This window comes from Equus asinus, chromosome 24 (genome assembly GCF_041296235.1).
Source record: "Equus asinus isolate D_3611 breed Donkey chromosome 24, EquAss-T2T_v2, whole genome shotgun sequence".
In the NCBI taxonomy this organism is placed as follows: domain Eukaryota; kingdom Metazoa; phylum Chordata; class Mammalia; order Perissodactyla; family Equidae; genus Equus; species Equus asinus.
This window is the reverse complement of record NC_091813.1, coordinates 34,625,752-34,653,253: the sequence shown is the minus strand read 5'-3', so window position 1 is coordinate 34,653,253 and position 27,502 is coordinate 34,625,752. Positions and strand designations below refer to the sequence as shown.

General features: G+C 37.9%; 1 protein-coding gene and 1 long non-coding RNA gene across 6 annotated transcripts in view; one reads left to right on the top strand and one right to left on the bottom strand.

The window, feature by feature from the left end:
- The window catches only part of LOC106848476 (uncharacterized), an 885,659-nt gene extending 861,220 nt beyond the window's left edge, over positions 1 to 24,439 (bottom strand). For 4 of the 5 annotated variants that reach the window (XR_011497673.1, XR_011497671.1, XR_001402450.3 and 1 more), the window contains exon 1: positions 776 to 1,263. This is a non-coding gene — a long non-coding RNA (uncharacterized lncRNA). Of the gene's footprint in view, positions 1 to 775; positions 1,264 to 24,324 lie in introns of those variants that run through there. The other variant, XR_011497674.1, reaches the window with a different exon arrangement.
- A 75-nt stretch (positions 24,440 to 24,514) lies between these two features.
- MMS22L (MMS22 like, DNA repair protein) overlaps positions 24,515 to 27,502 on the top strand; it is a 125,993-nt gene continuing 123,005 nt past the window's right edge. The window contains exons 1-3 of the mRNA XM_014843233.3: positions 24,515 to 24,658; positions 25,229 to 25,407; positions 26,439 to 26,564. Of these exons, the coding sequence (XP_014698719.1) occupies positions 25,244 to 25,407; positions 26,439 to 26,564 (290 nt within the window). The 5' untranslated portion in view covers positions 24,515 to 24,658; positions 25,229 to 25,243. The remainder of the gene's footprint in view (positions 24,659 to 25,228; positions 25,408 to 26,438; positions 26,565 to 27,502) is intronic.

Below are 27,502 nucleotides of genomic sequence, written 5' to 3'. Positions count from 1 at the left end.
AACTGTGGACTTTTATCTGTGAATATCTAAATCCTGTCTTGTGGAAAACTAATTACTGAACCACTGAGAGCTTCATAATGTCCTGCATTTAAGTCCTGAGCATCATACATAATGCATAGGCAGCAGTCTCTGCACTCTGATTACAGAACACTGTCATTAAGTGAGCAAATTAAAGATGTGAATAATTCACTGGCTGAGCTTATTGTCAGCGCTGCATTGTGAAATTAGAATTTCTAATAAGTACTGCAATTTTTTTAACCCAATTAACACAGAGAACATCTTGAGACTGATTAGTACAATAAAAATTATTACCTTATTCTTTTGCTTCACAACAGCCAAATTAAATACTGTACTTAATTATGCAGCATTCATTCCTTCTCTACTAAAAAAAACCTATCATTTTAATAAGAGTTCTAATATTTGTATGCGAGCTAAAAATACAGCACATGCATCTGTAGCTTACTGTCTTTTTGCGAAGTTTTTTTTCAGAGTCTGAACATCAGTATTATCACCAGCGGTGGATTATGATGACACTAGTCTATTCTTAAACGAAATATTTTTCCTAAAAACCAAACAGAACACACAGAATTGACAAAGTAACTAACCTCCTCAAATTGAGTTGAATATATTATACCTCTTCTTTTTCTTGGTTCTGTACATGCAGATTAACACAGATTTGCCCCCACTATACTGTTTATGACTGAGATTGAAACACATATTTAAGAACATTAAATGATTAGGAAAAAAATCAAGTATCTGTAACAGTGGGTCTTACCTCAGATGCTCATTTAGCACACAGTGATCTGTCTCACTCCTGCCAGGCAAGTGGGAAAGTCCAGTTTATGTTCGGCATGATGATCTTACGCAGAGTGTCTGCTGCCATGTTAAATAAAGAAAATGATCATTTAAACCGGGGCTTTTGTCTCCCAATATTTCCTCCTGCTGCCCCTTTCGCATCAAAGTCCAGAGAGGCAGGCACATCTGGCGGCAGTCCCTGCCCCTGACCGCAGCTGCCACTGGAGAGCTCCCCCCTTCCTTTCCAGCTCCTCTGCATCCCCTTCCTGGGCAACTTCAGCCCCCTAAAATGGGGGAAAGAAACGATGACATTGCAGGCAGAATATGAGATTGTTTGTTCAGCCTCTGCAGCCACCTCCTTCCTGTCTAGATATTTTACAGAAAGGGAAAGAGAAGGAGGAAACAGCGAAGGTGCTCTGAAAATCAGTCAGACACAATGCAATGGGAGATGGAGAGGAGGGAAAGGAGAATGAGAGAGCGAGAGAGAGTGTGTATAAGGGGGGGGTGGCTGTCAGTGCAGATAAATCTGCATATGGAAATTAGGGTTATCCTGGGTACAGTTTTATTTAACTATGATCTACTGTTTTTTTAATTAGACCAGAATTTTAGCAAAGGCAAGGAAGAAAGAGAGTCTTGAAACCAGAGAGAGCAACTTCTAATTCAATAGACTTAAAATTTCATAGCAAGTGCAAAACAGATCCAGAAGTTATAGGAAAAAGAAAAGGAACAAAAAAAAACAGGGTATTTTTTCCCCTCTTTTTGTCTACTAAACAAGAAGAAAGACCCTCCTCCCTCCCCTCAAAAAAAGGAAACTGGGGTGAGAATGTGAAGGATTTGAAAAGAAGGAAAAAAGAAAAAAACAAAAAAACATCTTTCATGGTCTGTGTAAAATTTGTCCTTAAATGATAGAAGAATCACATGGGACAAAGGAATTGTCAAAAGTAGATAATTGACATTACATGTGGAAACCAGCAGCAATACATCTGCATTTTAATATCAGAGATGTAGCATTTTTTTCCTTCCTTAGAGAATACCTTTTGCAGCTCTAACCCGCGGCAAAGTGCTACTGGCTATAATCAGTTTGAGGATGTCACTGACACCAGCAAACTATACCTTTTGGGGTGCTGAGATTAAAACAATGAGACAGAGGGATCAAAGACTGCAAAGAGGTTGGCTGATGTGCCAGGCAGCAAGCCCTCCACCAGAAGTGCTGGTAGGATAGAGATTTGACCAGGAGGAAGTATGAGTTAATTCTGTAATCTGTGAGTGGGGAATTTGATGGAATGGACTATGGAATGGACTAATATTAACTAACTCATTAAACAGTTATCAAATACCTGTAACATGGCAAGCACCATGCTAGAAAGGAGATATAAGATGAACACTGCATGGTTCCTGCTCTCAAGAACCTAGAATTCAATGGGAAAAAATAATTTAAAATGAGATGGTATTGCACTTTTATAAACAAAGGAGTGGTTGAAATAGCCTTGATTTGATCAGTGTGAGCAGATGTCAGGACTTCAAAGCTCTCCATCCACATGGCTGGTTAGATCTTTCAAGAAGAGCTCAGGCACTCTAAGCAAGAAACTTCGTCCTTTAAACTTTAGTTTCTTCACTTGCCAAATACCTCCTTTTTAAGTTTGGGATTATATGAGATGATGAAAATAAAACATTACATTTTGTCTGACTCATGATAATTGCTCAAAAAATAGCAAATAAATTCTCAGTCCAAATGGCACCTCCTCTGTGAATCCTTCCCCAATATCTATCTGCAAACAGGCTCAGAGGCTTCTTCCACAATTCTCCCTCTGCTCTCCATTATATTATATCATTGTAATTTTCAGCAGGTCTGTCTCTATACCAGTGGTTCTCAACCAGGGGCCATTTTGCCCCTAGGGGACATTTGACATTATCTGGAGACATTATTGATTTTCACAGCTGGAGAAGGAGGGTTGTTATTGGCATCTAATAGGCAGAAGCAAGGGACACTGTTAAACAATACACAGGACACCTCTCCACAACAAAGAATTATCGGGCCCAAAATGTCAATAGTGTATCAAGAGCACAACTAGCACCCAGATCTTGTTTTCCAATGAAAGAAACCAGGAGTCCTTGAACAAAAGGCTGATTCTAGGGCAGGGGATATACAAGGTGATCCTGGAGCATCTTGTAGTGCTAGAAAGTAGGAAGTGCTCAAAAAACAAAAAACATTGATGGGGATATATCAGAGGGAGACAGGAACCATCTGAAAGAGCTCCCAATGGCTAAAGTTGGAACTATTTGAGGAACAAATACACAAAGTAGTATTGGGTTATAACCCAAAGTATAATAAATACCCATGTCTCCATACTGATATAATTTAATTATTGAAAAACAAATAAGTGGAGGAGACAAATCTTCTTTGCAGAAAAATTCCAAAAAATGTATGTATTCCTCCCTCAAGGACATGGAGCATAACTCTCCACTCCTTAAGCGTAGGCTTCTCATAGTAACTTCCTTAGTTGGGTAGGGGGTGGGGGGTGCTGGGAGTAACTTCACAGTGAAGAAACCTGACCTAACACTACCTCAGCCAAGTGGTCAAGGTTAACATCGACAATGATAAATCACGTTGATCATGTATGTGTTCTAATCCCAACCTAATTATGACAAAAACAATCAGACAAATTCCAATACAGGGACATTCTACAAAATACCTAACCAAGACTCCTCAAAACTGTCAGGGCCATCAAAAATAGGAAAAGTCTGAGAAACTGTCATATCCAAGAAGAGTCTAAGGAGAAATGAACACTAAAAATAATATAGTATCTTGGATGAGACCCTTGAACAGAAAAAGGACTTTAGGTAAAAACTAAGAAAATATGAATAGAGTATGGACTTTAGTTAATAATAATGTATCAATTGATGGGTTTATTAATTGTAACAAATGTACCATCCTAATGCAAGATGTTATTAACAGGGGAAACTGAGTGAGGGGTAATATGGGAATTCTCTGTACTATCTTGGCAATGTTTCTATAAATCTAAGACTGTTCTAAGAAATAAAATGTATTTAATTTTTTAAAAGTCAATAGTGCCAAAGTTAAATTCTGCCTTATAGTATAGTATACTATACCATAAGCTTCTTAACAGCAGAGGCTTTGTGGTTTTGTTGTGTATGTTTATAGGTTCATGGTGGTAGCTCGTCCTCAAAGATGACCCACCAATTAACCATGCCTTTCAGAATTTATCCTCTTGTGTATTCCTTTCCACTGGAATCTGAGCTGGTCCTCTGACTTGCTTTTGACTAATGAAATGCAGCAGAAGTGATGCTGTGTGACCTCTGAGGCAAGGTCATAAGAAGCCTTGCAGTTTCCACCTGGGTCTCTTACAGTACTTGTTCTGGGAAAAGTAGCCATTGGGTAAGAAGTCTGAATACACTGAGATCTACTTGCTATTAAAAAGCCTGACCAGATGGCTTCCCTGGAGAATTCTACCAAACTTTCAAAGAGGATTTACTACTTATCCTTCTGAAGCTATTCTAAAAACTTAGGGAAGGCAGAACGTTTCCTAACACATTCTACGAGGCCAACGTCACTCTGATATCAAAGCCTGACAAGGACAACACAAAAAAGGAAAACTACAAGCCAATATCACTGATGAACATAGATGCAAAAATCCTCAACAAAATATTGGCAACACAAATACAGCAGTACATCAAAAAGGTCATACACTATGATCAAGTGGAATTTATACCAGGGACACAGGGATTGTTCAACATCTGCAAATCAATCAATGTGATACAAAACATTAACAAAATGAGGAATAAAAACCACGTGATCGTCTCAATAGATGCAGAGAAAGCATTTGACAAGATCCAACAGCCATTTATGATAGAAACTCTTAACAAAATGGGGATAGAAGGAAATTGCCTCAACATAATAAAGGCCATATATGACAAACCCACAGCCAACATTATATTCAGTGGGGAAAAACTGAACGCCATCCCTCTGAGAACAGGAACAAGACAAGGGTGCCCACTATCACCACTCTTATTCACCATAGTACTGGAGGTTTTGGCCAGAGCAATTAGGCAAGAGAAAGGAAGAAAAGGAATCCAAATAGGGAGTGAAGAAGTGAAACTCTCACTGTTTGCAGATGACATGACCTTATATAGAAAACTCTAAAGAATCCACTGGAAAACTATTAGAAATAATCGACAACTACAGTAAAGTTGCAGGATACAAAATCAACTTACAAAAATCAGCTGCATTTCTATACTCTAATAACAAACTTACAGAAAGAGAACTCAAAAATACAATTCCATTTACAATCTCAACAACAACAACAAAAATATCTAGGAATAAATTTAACCAAGGAGGTGAAGGACTTATACAATGAAAACTATAAGACTTTATTGAAAGAAATAGATGATGACATAGAGAAATGGAAAGAGATTCCATGCGCATGGATCAGAAGAATAAACATAGCTAAAATGTCCATACTGCCCAAAGCAATCTACAGATTCAATGCAATCCCAATCAGAATCCTAATGACGTTCTTCAGAGAAACAGAACAAAGAATCCTAAAATTAATATGGGGCAACCAAAGACCCCAAATTGCTAAAGCAATCCTGAGAAAAAAGAACAAAGCTGGAGGCATCACAATCCCTGACTTCAAAATGTACTACAAAGCCATAGTAATCAAAACAGCATGGTACTGGTACAAAAACAGGCACACAGATCAATGGAACAGAATAGAAAGCCCAGAAATAAAACCACACATCTACGGACAGCTTATCTTTGACAAACGTGCCAAGAACATACAATGGAGAAAAGACAGTCTCTTCAATAAATGGTGTTGGGAAATCTAGACAACCACTTGCAAAAGAAGGATTGTAGACCATTATCTTACACCATACACAAAAATAAACTCAAAATAGATCAAAGACTTGAAGATAAGTCCTGAAACCATAAAACTTCTGGAACAAAATATAGGAAGTATACTCTTTGACATTGAACTTAAAAGAATATTTTCAAATACCATGTCTTCTCAGATAAGGGAAACAAAAGAAAAAATAAACAAGTGGGACTTCATCAGACTAAAGAGCTTCTGTAAGGCAAAAGAAACTAGGATCAAAACAAAAAGACAATCCACTAATTGGAAGAAAATATTTTCAAATCATATATCCTACAAGGGGTTAATCTCCATTACGTATAAAGAACTCACACAACTGAATGACAGAAAAACAGCCCAATCAAAAACTGGGCAAAAGATATGAATAGACATTTTTCCAAAGAAGATACACAGATGGCCAATAAGCACATGAAAAGATGTTCAACACCACTAATCATAGGGAAATGCAAATCAAAACTACACTAAGATACTACCTTACACCTGTTAAAATGGCTATGATCACTAAGACTGAAAATAACAAATGTTGGAGAGGTTGTGGAGAAAAGGGAACCCTCATAAACTGCTGGTGGGAATGCAAACTGGTGCAGCCACTATGGAAAACAGTATGGAGATTTCTCAAAAAAGTAAAAGTAGAAATACCATATGACTCAGCTATCCCACTACTGGGTATCTACCCAAACAACTTGAAATCAATAATCCAAAGTGACCTATGTACCCCTATGTTCACTGCAGCACTATTCACAATAGCCAAGAAATAGAAGCAATCCAAGTGCCCATCGACTGATGATTGGATAAAGAAGATGTGGTATCTATATATATACAATAGAATACTACTCAGCCATAAAAAAGACAAAATCATCCCATTTGCAACAACATGGATGGACCTGAAGGGTGTTATGTGAAGTGAAATAAGCCAGACTGAGAAAGACAAACAGCATATGATTTCACTCATATGTGGAAGATAAACAAACACATGGACAAAGAGAATAGTTCAGTGGTTACCAGGGGAAGAGGTTTGGGGCATGGGCACAGGGGCATAGGGGGTGATGGGGAGCACTTATATGGTGACAGACAAGAAATAATGTACAACTGAAATTTCACAATGATGTAATCTATTATGAACTCAAAAAAAAAAAAAATCCTGAGCTACCAAATGGGGAAGCCTATGGAGAGGGAGAGAGAGAGAGAAAGAAGAAAGAGAGATGTCAAGCCAGCCCCAAGCTGTTTCATCCACTCCAGTTGAGCAACCAAACATGAGTGAATAAACCGCATTTGACATCCAGCACGTTCAAGCTGACAGACATCTGCAGCCTCAGCCTCCGTTTGCCTGAGAGAAACCAAACAAGAACTACTCAAATGAGCCCAATTTACCCAGAAAACCAAAATATACCATAATAAATCATTGGTTTAAGATACTAGGTTTAGGCGTGACTTGTTATCAAGCAATAGTTCAGTCAGTGCCTTTTACTTAGAAGGCATTCCAGATAAACGAGAAAGAAGCTCCTATATTGTGGAAAGAAAATAACAGTGGAATTTCTTTTAACATTTTAGATAATTTCCATTAAAAAAAATTCTACCAGTTGGTAAATTTAATAAGACAGTGGGTTTTGCAATCAAGTATAATAAAGGTAAAAAAAGAAATGTGGCTAATATAGAACACAGTAAGGCCAAGCTGGGGTGGAGGGAGGGAAGAGTAAAAGTGGAAAGAAAGAGATTAATTATGATTTATTTTGGATATATGTTTTAAAATATGTATTTTCTACTTTAATATGTTCACAATGATTTTAAGATTTATTGAGTGTAAGGCACATTTACATGTAGTATTAACCTCACAAAATTATACGCGGTGAATACTAGTTTAACCCCAATTTTACAGAAGAAACAGTGTCTCAGAGTGGCTAAGTTATTTGCCCAAGGTCACCCAGTTAGTATATGTGACCAGGATTTGGACCTTGGCAGTCCGATTCCAGAGTCCATTCTCTTAGCACAGTCTACTAGAAAAGATAAGCATAAATAAAATAATCAGACAAACAAATATGTATAAATACAAACTGTTATATGTTCCATAAAGCAAAGTGCAGGATGTTATGATCATAAAACAGATACCTGACCCAGTCTGGGAGTTTAGGAAGGTTGTCAAGGGGTTGACGTTCAAGGGGTGCCCTGGGTTAGTAGGGCCAGGTGCTGGGTAGATAAGCAGCCCATTACTCAGGAAAAGGCAGAGATGAAAACAGGTCTATGATTGGCTATTGGTCAAATGTTTTTCTGAGAATCCTGAAATGTAAGGGCCTCAGAGATGACTTCTCTGGAAGTCACCAGTTTGGTAATGATGAAGTGTCACAGTCTGCAGATGTGAGTGGGGAGGCACTGGGTGAGAAGAAAAAGAGAACTAACTTAGTTATGCTCCCCTTCACTTAAAAAAATTTTCAAAAGTTGTCCAAGTTTGTGATTTCTATTTTTCCCCTCCTCCCATCCCCTCTTGATCTACTCTGTAGAGCTTGCATCCTCATCATTCCTCTGAAAATGCTCAGTCACCAATGACCTTCACATTGCAAATCTGTTGGTCAATACTCAGTCTTCATTCTTTCAAGCTATCAGCAGTATTTGACAGAGGTGACCATTCTCTTTGAAACACTTTTATTTGGCTTCCCAGATACTGCACTCTCCTGGTTTTTCTCCTACTTCACTGCCTACTCTACTCCTCTGTGTTCTTTACTGGAGCCTCTCTGGTCCCTAAGCTCTAAATCATGAAATGCCCCAGGGCTTAGCCCTTGAACTTATTCTCTTCCCCATTAATACTCTTTCCCTAAATGATCTCAACTAGTATTATGGCTTCAAATACCATCAATATGCTGATACCTCTTAAATGTGTTTCTCTACCTAGACCGAACCTCCACCCTGAACTGAAGACCTTTGGATCCAGCTGTCTGCCGAATGTATCTGTTTAGATAGATATGTAGGCAGTGAGCAGATTCTGGAGCTGGGCTCCCTAGATTCAGATCCTAACTTTGCCTTGTACTAGCTGGGCAAGGGATATATAATTTCCCTGTGCCTCAGGTTCCTCAATTGCAAATGGGTACAACATTATTAATCTATCTCACAAGGTTGCTTAAATGGGCTAATATATTTAAAGCGTGTCTTATAATAGTCTCTGGTATCTTCCAAATGACATATTGTTAGCTACAGATAGGCATCCCAAAACAGAATTCCTCTTCTTTGTGACTCCTCATCTTAGTTAATGGCCTCTCCATTCACCCAGTTGTTTAAGCCAAAAACTTAAGCAAAAAATGAAACTCTTCTCTCACACACCTCACAACCACCCCATCAGCCAATCCTGTCAGCACCACCTTCAAATACATCACCTTCAAAATCTCAACTGTATCTCACCACTTTGACTTTGGTCTAAGCTAGAAAACTCTCACATGGAGTTTTCTAAGAGCCTACTAATTGATCTCTCCACTTCCAGACTTGCCCTGTATGATTTATTCTCCCCATTGCAGTTGGACTGATTTGGTAAGACTTGAGTTTTACTCCTCTGCTCAAAACCCTCCAGAGGTTTCCTACTGTGTTCAGAGCAAAAGTCAGAGATCTTATGACCAACAGGATCTGCCCTCCCTATTACATGCTCTCTCCTAGTCTTATCATCCACCACTCTCTCCCTTTCTTACATCTCATAGGAAATCTTACTCTTGCTCAAACATGCTACATATGCTCCCCAAAGATCAACTGGGCTTGCTCTCTCACTTCAGTCAGATCTCAGCTTAAATGTCACTTTATCAGTGAGGCTCCTCTCGGCCTTTTTGTATAAAACAGTGTATCTGCCCAGGCATTCTCTAACCCCTGACTCTGCTTAATTTTCTTAATAGCATTCACCCGTATTTTGTATTTGTTTGCTATTGCCCACCCTGCTCCCCACAGGAACTTAAGCTCCATGTGGGTACAGCTTCATGTTACTCACTGCTCTGTCTCTAGCATTATAACAATACTTGGTATTTAGCAGCTGCTCAAAAAATATTTGTTGAGCAAATGAATGTATGTAATTTTTTCTGGGCGGACTGTTAATTCCAGAATTCTTGGAAAGTTGAATTTTCCTAATCAGTCCACATGCTCCCACTTCTACCCAACCTTATTATGGTATTTGTTCCATGCTATGTCTCCCATTAAAGATAAGATTTGGTTGTGGTATTAAAATACTAGATTATGTCTTCTTAGAGCTGTTTCAAATATGTACAGTCCCAACTACTTCTTTCTTTTCAAAATGATAGCAAATAATTTCTTTTCAAAATGATAAGGATTTCTGAAAAAATGACTAAGTAACAGATTTCCTGGGATGTTGGTTTTCTGTTAAGGGAGAGAAATCTAATGTCTTACTAAAATAGTTTAAGGAAAATGGGATAATTATTATAATAATACATAATCATGTCCTTCAATTAAAAGATAAGAATGTTGATAGGACCCAAAAGGTACCAGAACTAGGAAAGTAAAAAGGCTTTAGGAGCAACTCAGCTCTTCTCTTAGCTTATTTTTTGTTTATCCTTAGTCTCATTCTCATTTTGTTTAATTCTCTCCTCCTTCTCTGGCCACATGGTCTTTCATTTGTACTTCTCTGTGCTTTTTTCTCCCCTCTCTGTTATCTGCCTTTCTCTACTGATTTCTGTATGTGGTAGAAGGTGGTTGTTCCACGGCTCCTGGCTCAGAATCACCTCAGATCAAGTACACAGGCCAGAATAAGCTAGCCCATTTTGGTCCCCATTACAAATACTCAGGAGAGAGAATCCTTTAGCTGGCCAGAGGGCAGGGTCTTTTACCACAGACATGGCTGCCAAGAGCCTGGCCTTCTGGGAAGTGGGGGCTGGAGGGTGGGAGGGGATGAAGGGGAGAGTGGAGATTCTCAAAGGAAGAAGGTTGTGACGAGCTGAGCAGTCAACCACCAAAAGTTTCTACTGCAGCTAGAAATCAGATGTAAATGATCTGAAATCTATGGAGTCTAACACTGACTAGAAGTTTCAGGGTCAGGGGAATTCTTCTTTTCTCCTTAGATTAGTCCAGTCGTTTCTAATATTCAAATAATACAAACATGTATAGAGTTAAAAACAAACAAAACAAAAAAACTGTGTGCCTTCGCTCCTATTTTCCAAATTTTAACTAGTAACTATTTTGATGTGTAATCTCCATGCAACCTCACATATGTAACTTTCGTTGACATACATAAATTTATACCACACACATTAAGCTGCAACTTAAAATACATCTTAAACAAAAAGTAACAGCAAGGTAGCATTATCTTTAAATGAAGAGACAGAAGTTAAATAGCAGGTTGTTTCCTTCAGTGGCAGCAAATTCATCTCTGCACCCTCCTATTCAATGTGAAAATTATTTTTGATAGGTTCACCTATGGTCCAGTGCTGGCCAAAATGCAATAAGCCCACCAGAATGCATCTTTCCCATCATCTGCAACTAAAGACTCTGGACAAATACAAAAAGCAAATACTTAAGGATTCTGAAACTTAAAGAATATCAGGCAGATTGGAGATTAAAGTCAAAATTTGAAGACCAGTATGTTGATGATGAGATTCCTGTTGTTTTTCCTTTATCTCCCAGCTTTGACCCAAGGGTGGACTGAATTGGGAAACTCCACAATGAGCATGCACAGAAAAAGTCCAAGTGAGAGAGACCCATATTTCTTGCTAGAAGATCAGCAAAAGAGGTCCCTTCCTAGCCCTTCCCCAAGTCCAGGCACAATCACAGAGCTGTATTGTCATGGTGAAGGTGGGCTGAGCACCTAAAACTTTGAGTGAAAACCCACATCTTAGAAGACTAGGAAAAGAAGCTTTGTTGTGCAAAGAGTATGTGGAGAAGGGGAATCTCTCTCTCATTCTTTTTTTTCTCTTTCCTTCCATTGCCTTTTCTGGAGAGGGGCCTTATCACATGGAAGTATGTGACAGTTCAACAGGACCCTACCTGAGAGAACTCCATATTTTTATTCAGAAGAACTAGGAAAAAGAGTTCCTAGGAGCCAAAGAATGTGGGGAAATCCTGGTGAGGACAGAGCTGGAAGAGATCACCTACTTCTGTGTATGAAACAACACAAGTCTTAGGCGGACCCCCAAGCAGCGAACCGTGAAAGAACCAAAGAAGCAAAGCAAAGATTTTGAGAACTGAACATGTATATAAACCCTGAGTGGCATATGCAAAGACAAACCCAAGCAGCATGATAAATGTTCTGAAAACTGAAAAGACAATCTCCCACAGAAAGTGAAACAAAATTCACACTTTGAAGCTAACTGGACTATTGCCTCCTTAAAAAAGCCCCTTCCACCTTGAAAAAAAACAAAACATTATTTGGAGGAATTAACACGATCTCAAAGACTCCTAAAAATGAAATTGTAGAGGATATAATCCAAAATTATTGGACATGTAAAGAACTAGCAAAATCTGATCAAATTTCAAGGGGAAATGCAATCAGCAGATGCCAATCCGGGAATAACCAGATACTAACGTTATTAGGCAAGACTTTAAAGCAGCTATTATAAGCATCCTATAAGAGGTAAAAGTAGACACTCTTGAAATGAATAGAAAGATAGAAGTTCTCTGCAGAAAAGCAGAAAATAAAAAAGGACCAAATAGAAATTTTAGAACAAAAAAATATGATATCTGAAATAAGTTCATAAGATGAGTGCAATAGCAGAATGGAGATAACAGAGGGAAAAAAATCAGTAAACTTGAAGATTAATCAGTAGAAACTGTACAATATGAAGGACAGAGAGAAAAAAGATTGAAAAGATAAATGAAGAGAGTCTCACAGACCTGTGAGACACTATCAATAAACCTAACATTCAAGTAATTGGGTTTCCTGGAAGACAGGAGAAAGAGATTAGCGAAGAAAAAAATATTTAAAGAGATAATTGCTGAAACTGTCCCAAATTGTGTGAAAGATATAAATTTGCAGAATCCAGAAGGTCAATGAACCTAAACAGATAAATTCAAAGGAAGCTGTACCTACGTACAACATAATAAAACTGCTGGAAGCCAAAGAGAAAGAAAGAAATGTTAAAAGCCACTGGAGAAAATAACTGCAGTAAATTATTCAAATGACTGCAGATTTTTTATCAGAAAACACTGAGGCCAGAAGACAGTAGAACACCACCCTTAGAATGCTAAAAGGAAATAATTGTCAAATCAGAATAATATATTGTCTGAAAATACCCTTCAAGAATGAAGGTGAACAAAGACATTATCACATGAAGAGAAACTAAGCATTTATTGCCAAAAGATTTACCCTAAAGGAAATGCAAAAGGAAGTTCTTTAGGCTGCAGGTAAATGATACCAGAGGGAAAAATCTGGAACTTCAGGAATGAAGGATGAGCAATATAAATGGCAAATTTACATGATTTGTAAATTGTGTAAAAATAATAGACAATTTTCATATCTTAAGTTTTTAAAAGTATTTATGATTCTTGAAATAAAATATTATAATGCTGTCTGGGAAATTTTTAAATATTTGTAGTGTAATACATTTGACAAATATAACAGGGAGAGAGTAAAGGAACCTGTATGGTGGTAAGGCTTTTACAATTTACTTGAAGTGGTAAATATTAACTCTATTTATATTCTGAAAGATTGTGTGTATATTGCAATTCCTAGAAAATTACTATAATTATTCTACAAAGAGATATAGTCAAAAAGCTAACAGATAAATTAAAATGGAATACCAAAAAAGTCAAATAATTCAAAAGAATATAAGAAAGAGGGAACATTGGAACAACAACAACAATAAAAAACCACAGGGGACAAACAGAAAAATAACAAAGGGTAGATCTAAATACAATCATATCATATTAAGTGAAAATGATCTCAACACACCAGTTAAAAAATAAATTGTCAGGCTGGATGAAAAGACAAAACCCAATTATATGCTGTTTGTAAACTAACCCACTTTTTGTAAGAAACTCATTTTTAATATAATGATATAGATATATTAAATGTAAAATCATCTTAGAAATATACCATGCAAATACTAACAGAAAGAAAGCTGGAGTAGCCATGTTACTACCAGACAAAGTAGACTTTGAAACAAAGAAATTTATCAGGAATAAAGAAGGACATTATATCATGATAAAAGGGTCCATTCACTAAGAAGATATAGGAATTCTAAGGGCATATGAACCTAACAACAGAGCTTCAAAACACATGAAAAAAAAACTGATACAAATGAAAAGAGAAATAGATAAATCCTCAATTATACTTGGACGTTTCATCACTCCTTTATCAGTAATCAATAGAACAAGTAGAATATCAGCAAGAATATAGAAAAACAGACCAACATTATCAACCGTGTGACCTAATTAACATTTATATAACATTCCACCCAACAACAGCTGAATACATATTATTTTCAAATGTACATGAAACATTCACCAAGATAGGCCATATTTTGGGGGGTAAAACAAGCATTAACAATTACAAAAGGATTGAAAGCATACGAAGTATGTTATCTGACCACAATGAAATTAAATAAGAAATCAATAACAAAAAGATACCTGGAAAAGTCCCAAGTATTTGGAAATCAAGCAACACACTACTAAATAACCCATAAATCAAAGTAGTCTCCAGAGAAATTGGAAAATATTTTTAACTAAGTGAAAACGAAAATACAACATATCAAGACTTGTAAAATGCAGCTAAAGCATTGCTTAGAGGGAAATGAATAGCACTAAAGGATTTTATTAAAGAAGAAGAAGGTCTCAAAAATAACTATCTAAGCTTCCATCTTAAGAAACCAGAAAAAAAGAGAAAATTACAACCAAAACAAACAGAAGGAAATAAGTAATAAAGATGAGTAGAAATTAATTAAATTGAAAAAAGAAAAATAGAGACAAGCCACACACTAGGAGAAAATAATTACAAATCATATAAATGATAAGACATTTCACCAAAGAACATATATCAATGGCCAATAAGAACACAAAAAGATGTCCTAAAACATTAGTCATTAGAGAAATGCAAATTAAAACTACTAGTACTCACAAGAATGGCTATAATACAAAAGACGACAATAACAAGTGTTGACAAGGATATTGAGGAACTGGAACCTTTATGTATCAATGATGGAAATATAAAATGGTACAGCCACTTTGGAAAATAGTTCTTCAGTTTCTTAAAATGTGAACCACAAATTTATCTTTAGACCCAGCAATTCTATTCCTACTCAATTTTTACTCAGGATAAATGAAAGCACATGTCCATACAAAGAACTTGTACACAAATGTTCATAGCAGCTACCTTGATAATACCCCAAAAGTAGAAATAACTGAAAAAGAAACAAATGATTGACACATACAACATGGATGAACTCCAAATGCATTATGCCAAGTAAAAGAAGCCATATCTAAAGGCTGCATACCATATAATTCCACTTATGTGACATTCCGGAAACAGCAAAATGCCAGGACAGAAAACAGATCAATGGTTATCAGGAGTTAGGGGAGGAAGGGAGAAGATTTGACTATAGTGTTTGCATGAGGGACTTTTTTGTCAAGTGAGGGAACTACATGTGTTATTAATTTTGATGGTGATTATTCAACTCTATGAATTTTTCAAAACTCATGGAATTAAACAACAAAAAGAACGAATTTCACTAAATGAAAATTTAAATTTAAAAAAGTTTAATGTTTCATTTATGACTTTTCTTAGACTACCAATTGAAAAGAATGGAATGGGAAAATTCATTCTAGCCTTTTAATTTTAAAAATGGTAATTCTGTCTCCTTTGACCTACAGATCCTTCAGAGAACAATTATAAGATGACATCATAGAAATCTTGCCCATATTAAGTCTATTCCAGTCCTCATTTCTTAAAATACTGCCCATTCTATACCATTTGGACTTGGTTTCTACGTTATATATTTCTCTAACTTTTATATTGCAAGTGTTATCTCTCTGATAGAATTAGAGATTTCTTAAGAGCACATACCATGACTTCTCATGCTTCTTTAACTATTATAGTGATGGAAATATCATAGAATTCTCAGTAATTCCTTCTGGGATAGAATGAAATGAAATAAAATGGATGGCACATGTTGGATAAACTAAAGTTATGGAATAAGAATAAGGTACCCTATACCTCTAATAAGTAGTATTGCCCTCCAATTCTCAGATAACAAATTGATGCTCAGAGAGTTTAAGAAATTTGTCTAAGGTCACACAGGTAGAAAATGCAGAATGTGAGATTCAAATTTGGGTACGCTGATCCATGAACTCTCCTTTAAAACAATGATCTCTACTCCATCCCATATCCCAGTGAACAGATTCTAGTGAAGCTTAATTGACAGCCTATTGACATTATAATACCAAAATATCAAAAGGAGGCTATAGTATTTCATAGATTCTTTAAGTCTTTGCTTCTTACAGAAGCTCAAAGGATTCGATCATAATCAGAGCTCTCTTATGACTAAAGAAGTTATCATATTATTTGGAAAGGGAACCAACCTTTGGACCCAAAAGTTCTGGCTCTTCTCCTTCCCAAATCTGTACCTTGGGAAATCCATAGGATTCATGCCCCTAAAATCAGGAAATTAGGGTAGGTGCTTTTGTTGGTGGGGTTTCCTGGGAGGATTCTGAGGTAGAGATTAATATGCAAGAAGTTTATTAAGGAGTACCCTTGAGAACAACCACCCGTGGAAGAAAGGAAAGGAAGGCAAGATAGGGCAGAGGGAGATCTTGGGCTGCAATGTAATCTCCATGAGGCCTCAGCCAAGTGATAGGAGCTCTGAAGCTGTGATAACCTTTCACAGTTATCCCAAGTTAGGTTAGAGGAGGGGAGACTGGGTATTTATACCTTCATGCCATAGTCATTGGATGTCAGATACACCAATTTGGGCAAGCTGGCTCTCTTTACTCAAAGCAATTCTGAAAAGGGCTGACAGCCAAGAGCTGACAGCAGCACTTCAGAAGGGCAGGAAGAAGTCTTTCATCCTGAAACGGGAATCTGAGTGGCACAATAGAGTGTCCCATACGGTGACCTCTAAAGTACCTTCCTATTCTGGCACTCTCTGAGCAGCCCTCATAGGCCATGTGGTGAATTTAAAATAGAGGGAAAACATTATGAAGACACAAGATATAAGGATCCTGGGATTTTGACACCATGCAACACCAACAGGTCTAGCCTGATTCTATCACTCTCATGTGAGAGGAAAGATGCTTTTTCCTGTTAAGCCACAGTTATTCTGAGTTTTAGGTCATTTGCCTCTTTGCCAACTCAAACTATTACAGAAATTTACGTTAATTGAGGGGTCAACAGAAGCCTCTAGGAGGGAGAAAGATCTTAGCCAAGATCTCAAGGACAAAAAGGAACCAGCCCTAGAAAAAGCAAGAGAAAAAAACAATCCTGGCATAAGGCACAGCTTATGCAAACATTTTGAGGCAGGAAAGAATACAGTATCTGAGAAGAACTAAAAGAAGGCCAGTATGACTGATAATTTGTGAAAGAGGTGGGGAGTGGTACAAGATAAGATTGTAGACATAGAAAGGGGTCAAATCATAAACACTAGGAATTTAGATTTTACTCCAAGTATGAGAGGAGGCCGCTGAAGGATTTTAAGCAAGGAAGAGCTTTGATCCAATTTGTACCTCCCCTTGGCAGCTGTGAATGATTGCCCCCCAGAGCCTGACTTCCAGTTGCCCCCCTCCAGCCTCTTTTGTTGATGTAACCTGAGCCCCTCCCGTAGTCCTCTTGGACAAGCTTCCTCCCAAGACACCTCAGATGTTCTGAAAACCATCCTCGGTTTTGATAATTTGGTAAAAATATCCACAGAATTCATTGAAAGCTATTATACTCATGATTATGGTTTATCAAAGGAAAGAGATACAGATTTAAATTATCCGAGGAAGAAATGCATAGGGTAGACTCTAAGGAAGTACCAAAAGGAGAGCTTCCAATGTCTTTTCCCAGAGAACTCAGGACACATTGCTTTCCCAACATCGATGTGTGACAACATGCATGGAGTAGCACCAACCAGGGAAACTTGCCCAAGACTCAGCGTTCAGAATTTTTATTGGGGCTCCATTATGTAGGCATGATCTAGTGATTATGTACATGATTGATCTCAGACTCCAGGTTGAGTGATACTGCATGACCCAAAGACCTGCCATAAATTACAAATGTTGGACTTGGGCATGGTCAGCCCCACCCTAAACCATACTGTCAGAATATCCAGTATGACCTCTGGCCCCAGACAAAAAAATACAATCTTATCAGATACAACAGTCCACAGATTGCTTAGAGATTGCTTCCCAGAAGCCAAGGGCAAGTATCAGACCCCTTTTTGAACCAGGTTAAATTCTACATACCTGCCCAGGACTTCTCATTTCAAGGTCCAGCTGGGGAAGAACCCACTTCCCAAGCTCACTCATGTGGTTGTCAGCAGGGTTCAGTTCCTTTGGACTGTTGGACTGATAGCCATAGTTCCCCACTGGCTGTTGACCAAAGTCTGCCCTCAGTTTTTGCATGTGGTCCTCCCTAACATGGCAGTTTACGCATCAAAGTGAACAAGTCGAGAAGGCAAGAGGGAGAAACTGCTAGTGAGAGTGCTGGCAAGAAGGAATTCACAGTCTCTTGTAACCTAATCATGGAAGGGATGTGCCATAACTTTTCAACTTATTCTATTCATTAGTAGCAAGTCATTAGGTTCAGCCTACACTCAAGGGGAGAAGATTACACAAGAGCATGAATACAAGGTGGCAGAGATTATTGCGAGCCATGTTAGAAGCTGCCTACCACAGAAGGCTTAGGGAAAGAAGACAAGGAAAAGGAAGAGGCTGAAGGTAAGAAGAGGGGTAATTGATGAATCGAGCTCCTGGAAGTAGAAGGAAATGGAATGAGAGAACATGCAGGAGGGGAAGACGCCAAATATACAGAAAAATGAATGAGGATCCAGTATTAAATTTTCTTGGGCCAAGTTGTTTAGGGCTCTATATGGTGCATTACATTGTTAATGACCCAATGCACTGAACAGCTACATGAAAATTCCTTTTACTATATAGGAAAATTGCTCCTTCTCAACTAACTAAACCTCCCAATTGCTACCAAAAATGTTATTTAAATCATAATATCTGTGTGGGGAGTAGCATTTGGGACACTAGGAGTTCATTATCTCACAAAATCAGTGTAATAAAATACTGTGAGTCAACAGAAAGTCAACTAAAGGTGGGTTGTATACACAATTACAACAGATAGCTCACAGAGATAACCTAATATTTCCAATATTAGGACTAAAAGCCATAACTGATTCTAGTTATTTCAGTTTGTCTTCAATGATGGCAAATTGTATAACAAGATCATTAGAACTGGATTTAGTACTGGTCAGATTTTACTAAAAGGCTAAATCCAATTCTAAGCTTACAAGCAGTTACTATAAAGAGGTAAAGTGATCCTTTGTTTCATTTAAGGTATGAGGAAATGACCTTAAACTTTAAACAAGATTTCAATTAAAATGGTGATAAAATTTCTGATATTGAAGGCTTTAACCTTTGGGATATACTATATTCAGTTGAACTTATAAAAAGTTTCTGTACTAAAACTTTCATATTAAATTGTTTGACTTTGAGTCTGATACCTGAAAATGTAAGAATAGATTATCAAATAGATGGTTTGTAGATACATTTAAAAGGAAACAGCAAGTCAGAATGGATTCACTAATAATATGACTTTCAAATTCTATCATTTTCCTCTCCTCCTGAATGTTGTTGGAGAAAATCACAAAACTATGCTGACTGAACTCTTACTTTTTTATCACAAATCTCCAATAGTCCCTTAACATTCCCAGACATTCCTACTACACTTCCCTAGTAAATATACCTTTTTCCTTGCCAATATGACCATGATCAATCTTTTCTCTCCTCAAATCTCCAATAACCACTCTTTCTTCTCATTTCCAGTTGATATGTCAGAGAGAAAACAGATGAAAGAAAGCAAAAACTCCCTCAACTTTCCACCATCCAGTTCACCAACTTCAGCTATCTTTATCTACATACCTTTCACTCTTTCTATTCATAAAAATTGTCCTTGAACCTAGTAGAGGCTGATATGTCATCTGTGTAGTGAATACCATCCTCTCTGGTCTTCTCAATGCCTGAAGCACTGCAATCATTTCCCTTCTCTTCAGCATCACAACTTTTCCTTTTATAGTTGATAACCACCATGACCTAGCAAACATGTTCTAATATTCCCTGTGTTGAAAACACCATCTCTTGAGCCCGCACATCACCTGTCTGCCCTAATTTTCTTCTTCAACTTAAATTAAATTCCTGGGTAAAGTTTCTTATTTGCTGACTCACCTCTCATTTTCTGTTCAACCCACTCCAATCTGACATTTTCCACCCCCTACTCAACTGAAATGGCTTTTATCAACATCAATCAATAATGACCTACTTCTTGTGAAATTCAATGGTTAATTTTTCTCTTATTATTCCACTTATAAGCAATAAGCAGCATTTGATGTAGATTAGTCATTCTTTCAAGAAATACATCTTTTGGTTTTCAGAACAGACATCAAACCACATTGCACACACTTCAGTTTTCTCCTGAGAACTGGCCTTACGTCCTGCTTTCTTTGCTTGAATTTCCCTGTTTACTAGCCCTTTGAATATCTAAAAGTTTCACAGTTTTAGCTATTACATTTAGGTCTCTGATAAATTTTGAGTTAAATTTTGTAAATAGTGTGAAGTCAAGGTCCAACTTCATTTTTTTTAGTATATCGATATCCAGTAGTTCTACCACCATTTGTTGAAAAGACTACAGACTATATTTTCATCATTGAATTACCTTTGCCAAAAGTCAATTGAGGATATATGTATGGGGGTCTATTTCTGGACTCTGTATTCTGTTCCATTGATTATGTCTATCCTTAGACAGATACCACACTGTTTCAATTATTGCAGCTTTATAGAGAGTCCTAAAATTAGGTACTGTGAATCTTCCAACACTGTTCTTATTGAAAATTGTTCTAGTTATTCTAGGCCCTTTGTATTTCCATATCCAATTTCTGAATGCATTTGTGAATTTCTCCAAAAGAAAAGACCACTGCGATTTTGGGCAGCATTCCTTTGAATTTGTAGATAAATTTTTGCAGAAATAATAATGAGTCTTCCAATTCATTATCATGCTATATCTTCCTATTTAATTGGGTATTCTTAAATTTCTCAGCAATAGTTTGTAAGCCTCAGCATATAAAATCTTGTGCATAATTTGTTAAATTTACCTCTAAGTATTTTTGATTGTATTAACATGGTATCGCTTTTTAAATTAGAATTTCTTCATTGTCTATAAAAACACAATTTATTTTTGTATACTGTCATTGAGCCCTGTCACCTTGCTGAATTCATTATTAGTTCTAATAGCTGTTTTTATAGATTTTTAAGGATTTTCTACACAAATGATATAGAGTCATCTGAGAATAATGACAGTTTTACTTCCTCCTTTCGAATCGATATAACTTTTACTTCTTTCTCATCCTTGTGCATTGGTTAGCTAACTCCAGCACAATACTGAATAGAAGCAGAGGAAGCAGACACCCTTGCCAGGTTCTCAATCTAAATGATTTTCATGATATTAATAATAGGTTTGCCATAGTTGCCATTTATCAGGTTAGGGAAATTTTCTCCTATTCATAGTTTGCCAAGAGTTTTTATCATGAATGGCACACTAAATGAGTTTTGAAGTATTCTATCCTCTTCTATTTTCTGGAAGAGTTGGTATAAAATTGGTACTATTCCTTCCTTAAATGTTTGGGAGAATTCAATAGTAAAACCATCTGGTCAGTCCTGCAGTTTTCTTGAAAACATGCAGGTGTGGGTGTGGGTGGGTGTGGTGTGTGTGAGAGACAGAGAGAGAGAGAAATTTTTAATTAAAGATTAAAATTACTATGATGGATATAGAGCTATTCAAGTTATCCTTTCCGTCTTTTGTGAGCTTTGGCAGTTGGTGTCTTTCAAGGAATTTGTCCATTGTATCTATGCTTATTGGTATAAAAATGTTCTTAACATCCTTATCCTTTTAATGTCTTTAGAATCTGTAGTAATGACAACTCTTTCTTTTTTTTAATACTTTTTTTTTGGTGAGGAAGATGACCCTGAGCTAACAAATCTTGCTTTTTCTTTTCCTCTCCCGAAAGCCCCAGTGCATAGTTGCATATCCCAGTTGTAGGTCATTCTAGTTCTTCTATGTGGAATGCCTCCACAGCATGGCTTAGGTGAGCAGTGTGTAGGTCTCTACCCAGGATCTGAACCAGCGAACCCCAGGCTGCCAAAGTGGAGCATGCAAACTTAACCCCTTGGCCACAGGGCTGACCCCTTTAATTCTTGATACTGGCAATTTATGTCTTCTTTCTTTTCTTCTTGATCAGTCTGGCTAGAGGGTTTATCAATCATATTGATCGTTTCAAGGAACCAAAAATTGGTTCCTTGAAACTCTGTTCTTCTTCTGTTTCATTCCATTTATTTCTACTCTTTACTATTTCCTTCATTTTGCTTGCTTTGGCTTTATTTTGCTGGGCTTTTTCTAATTTCTTAAGATAAATGTTTAAATTATTGAATTGAGTTCTTTATTCTTCTTTAATACAAGCAGTTAATGTATAAATTTTAACACGTTTTCATTTTCATTTAATTCAAAATATTTTCTAATTTTCCTAGTGATTTCTTCTTTGATCAATGGGTTAATTAGAAATGTGTCACTTAATTTCAAAATAGAGTTTTTTTCAGATATCTTTCTGTAGTTTGTTTTTAGTTTAATCTATTGTGGTCAGACAATATACTTCATATGCTTTTAAAGTTGATGACATTTTTTTCTGGCTCCGAATATGGTCTATCTTAGGGAATATTCCATGTGCACTCGTCAAGAACATATTCTACATTGTTGGGTTCCTCACCTATAAATGTCAATTAGGTCAAATTGGTTGGTAGTGCTGTTTAAGTCTTCTGTATCTCTATTCGTATTCTATCTTCTTGTTCCATCAGTTGCAGAGAGACAAGTATTGAAATCTCTAATTATTGATTTGAGTATTTCTCCTATAATAGTATTTTTCACTTTATTGAGTACAGTGAAGCTCTGTTTTTTGATATATACACATTTAGTATTGTTATGCCTTCTTGATAAAACTGACCCTTCTGTCAGATTCACTCTTTATTCTTTTTCAGCCTTGACTTTTATAGATTGCACTCTTGCTCTCTGTTTTTAAATTGATTTTGGCCAATGAGAGACACTAGTTGGACACCGGAGTATGGAAGAAAAGATGTTTGGGTACTTAATCCTTCCAGCTCCTCCCTGCTGGGCTGCAGGTTGGTAGTGGCTATGTTCCTCTATGGAGGCACCATAGGTGACCATCAGGCAGGTGGCTGTCTCCTACAGTAATAAGTCTCCTTGGGCTCTGGTAATCTCTCTTTCCCCCTACCCCTCAGGCCTAAGGGTGATAATAACTCTATGATTAGTTCTGGGTGCTTCACCATCACTTTTTGTTTTCTGGTAACCCTGTCCACATCTTTGTAAACAGCCCTTTCATTAAGCACCCTTTAATAACCTCTCTTCAGTATGCCATTTGTTAACTGCTGGAGATTCTTACTGATATAACATGTGCTGTAGTACTAGCTTAAATTATTTATGTAGAAATTATTTGGTTCTTCCCATCCTACTCACTGGTTCAACCAAGTTCATCACTCAACATCAGGCACTTGAAAAAGCAAAAAGGGGTCTATTTGGATGTTTTCATTAGAGGAAGAAGTAATAATGACTATCTGTTAACTCTTAAACACATTGCCAGCGCCCCAAATTCTCATACCTAGGCACTGTTTCTTAGGGATTGTTGTAGATGATACTATGTGACATGCTAGACTCCCCATGGACCAGAAATGAGCTGCAGTGGTCCCTCGTTAAGCATCAGGTCTCATGGTACAGGAGCTGCAGACATAGCGCTCACCACAGCAGCCCTAGGTTGCAGTCGGAATAGAGATCGTATTGTGTTTTTTTCCCACTTCATCTCATTTGTCAGAAAATGTGCGGTATTTGGTTTTAAACAGGGGAATTATGATAGGTTCCCTATACAGGAGTTAAACGCAGGACAAACGGTATTGCGGAGGAATGGACAATGGCGAATGCTTAAAATTCTACAGCAGGACATTAGAATGAGAAATTCTCATGTTTTTCTTGAATCTGAAGACAGTGATATGCTGAAATGTGTTACCTCCGATTTAGATCGAAAGATCTTTTGAGGAGTAGATTTTTTTGAAAAACTTAAAAAAGATGAAAATGCTGAGAATAGGCTATACTTTACAAAAGCGTCCAGGTTTAGGGGACTTAAACCCGTCCAGAAGTGTTGCAAAAAAGAGGAGCAACAGTCTTCTACCGAAAGCCAAAACCATCTGACCTACTCAGTGTTTCCATAAACCGGATTAGCCTCATTTTTGCACTTGCCTGGATGAACAATAGGCATCCTCGCTCTCAACAAGAGTGGCCAGCACCAGCGCCAGAAGAAGAGGGGATGGCGCGGCTCTGGGTGTGAAGGAGACACCCGCTCGGGACTCACAGGACCAGGGCTCTTTCCTCAAGCTCTGCCCGAGGATAACGCCGCTGTCCCTAGGCCTTGCTCACCTCAGCCTCCGTATCAGTTTTGTTTCCCATCGAGGCCCCGCCTTCCGGCCGGACGCACCAATTAAAGCTCCAAAACAGACAGAAAGAAAGAAAAGGCGTATCGCGCGCCGCGCTCCTGGCCGGCAGACTCTCGCGAGAACTCGCAGAGCGCGGGCGGTTCCTGTGGAGACGTCGCGAGCGGACCTCCGGGGGCGGGCCGTGCCGTAGCCCCGCCCTTCCTGAGCGCGGGCGCGCCGTGGCGGGAATTTTGCATGGTTCGGACTCCGAACCCCACGGACTCCGGGGCTTGGTCAAGACCCCCTGGGCGGATGTCGGGGACTGAAAGTGTGAGCAGGTACGACGTGCACCAAACAAGGGGTGCTCGGTGCACAAGACGCCGACTTTTCTCGCCCTGTGCCCGCCCCGCGCCGGCTGCTGCCCTGTGCGGACCTGCCGGGGCTTGACCCCCGGCTGGGAGGGAGTGGGGATGGCGCCGGGCCCTCCTGATCCCGCCCCGAGTCTGCAAGGGAGCTTTCCAAGACCCTGCCGGCTCGGTGCGGTTCAGTAATGGAGCCGAGGGCACAGGTCGAGGCGGGCTCGGGAGTTGTAGCTGGATCTGTCCTGCAGACATCTTTTCCTCTTCACCCTGTCCCGGCCTGCAGGCTCCGACCTAGGAGGAATTTTAAGTTTCTGCCGCAGCCTGTCGGGGATGCATTCCGTCTGAGTTCTGGCAGCCTCGATCTCAGGGAGTCGGTGGAGGGGAGTTGTTGAGATTTGGCTTCCCGGTTATTTTCTTTGTGCTGGGGAACGTTTTGGGAACTTTATGAGGTCACCCCATGCTCTCGGCCCGCCTCACTTCCAGGGATCGCATCACAACTTATTTGGAGCCCTTAATGACAATTCTAATGAACCCCAAACATTTCAGGACATGAATTAAACAATGGATGACTGTTCTGCTGCGTCGACGTTCCTGACCGACAGCTTGGAATTAGAGCTGGGGACAGAATGGTGCAAACCTCCTTGCTTTTCTTGTGCTTTTGACGACAGAGGAGGAGGAAAACATTTTTCTGGAGAGTCCTACCTTTCCAGCGGAGCCCTTAAGCGGTAGGTAAAAACTCAGAGACTTGCTTTTTCCCTCATCAGATTTTTCTTTAGTTTGTTAGGAACGTTATTTAATGAAGATTTCAGTCAAACTTTGATGTTCAAGCCATGTTTTTGTAAATCGGCTTGGTGTATTATACGGATGCAAGCTTTTAGCTCTGTTACTGGTTTCCTGCTTACGACGTACCTAAAAGGGTTTTGGATATGAGGAACTTCCGTGCTACGTGATGTCCTCTTACCTCACTGCTACTTCAGTTTTCGGGGAGGGAGCTGGCCACTAACTTCCCTTTTACTTAAAGTGAATTCTGAACTACCTGAGCTTTTTGAAATATTTCCTTCCAAAACATGAAATAATATTCCGGAGCTTCTCAGTAATTCTTAAGACACATTTTTTGTTGCCCAAGTTTCTTCTAATTCTCTGTGTCTACACATATAGAAGTCTTACAGATTTACTTTTTTTTGGAAACTTTCTAATAAATACCCCAGATTGTGTAAGTCCACAGGAATGGTATTCTTCAAAGTTCTTGCCTTGGGCAGATGTACACATATTGTAGTAAAACTGCTGTTACTGAAATATTTTGGGAATACTTGCTGAACCAATTTCAGTCATAATGGAAACCATTTTTGTTGATTTTATAGTTGTACCTTGTTTGAGATGTTAAAAGGGATTACACAGAATAACTTCTAGCTATTTTAAAGTTAAATGTCCCCTCAAAGGATGAAATTCTACAACTGAAGACCACTATTGAAGACAGGCAAAAGTATGTTCCCAGACTCCTTTTCATGTTTTTCCTTTAAGTTACATTGCTCTTTAGTTATTGTTTTTTTAATCACTAGATAGGACTGAATTTTTAATACAATCTAGCTGTAGTATTCCTGAATACGTAATATGATACTACGGCATATCCTGACTTTATAACCTCATTGTTGGCATGCCATGTATAATATGGATTCACATAATGTCAAAAAAGACATTCTATCAGTATGGGATTTAGCACTCTTTTTATGAGACTAAATCAGAGTTTGCATTTCAGATTAATTTTGAATCTTGATCCTTTACCAACTAATTTTGAAGAGGATACAGTGGAAATATTTGGCATTCAGTGGGTTACTGAAACAGCATTAGTGAATTCGTCTAGAGTGCTCTTTCATTTATTCAGGTATGTTTTTTTTAACTGCATTTGAGTGTAGATACTGTTCAGTTTTGTAAGTTACATTGCTGAATGGTTTCTAATACTGATATTACAAAAGTACCAGTAGAGTTGTGCATGTTGCTCACTTGATTATCTTATCAGTAACAACAATCAAGCAGTAATGTTTGATGGAGTAATGATTTTAATGAGTGTTTTTAAGTGAATATTCTTTCTCAGAATATTCTTCTGTATTTGACATCATGTATTAAAGACAATTTTTAAGGCTTTAAACTGTAGTATAATTTTGGAAGAAAGCTAAAATACTTTTGTTGCTTGATAGCTATAGTCTTTCAGTGATTTTTAGCAAATGAACTCAGGCTTTCCGAATGCATGTTTCAGACTGCAATTGAAATATGATTAATTAATATGACTAATTTGGACAACATTAAAAAATTTTAATGAAAACTTTCAGACATACACAAAGGTAGAGAGAATAGTATAATGATCCTTCACATACTCTCCCTCAAGGTTTTATCACATTTCCTTCATCTGACCCTTCCCCTCTTTTTTTTGCCTTAAGTGTCTTTAAGCAAATTCTAGGCATCATGTCATCTCACCCCTAAATATTTCAGTATGTGTTTCTTAAAAATAGGAACTTTTTTTAACATAAACACTATCTCATTATCACAATTAACAAAATTGAAATAATTCATTATCATTTAAAAACCAGTCCCTATTCAGCTTTTAGATGATTTTTGAAATGGAGTCAGTTATTGAAGGCAAATTATTATCCAAAAATACATCAGAGTGTATATAGGTATATTTAAATGGAAATGGAAGGGTGGAGACCTTGTGAAGAGACATCACTGTGTCTGTACCATGTTATATGTTTTATTGGGAGAATAGGCTGAGTGAGTGATTCTCTGTAATCCTAAACATTACAGAATGAGTTGAGTCTTTATCCA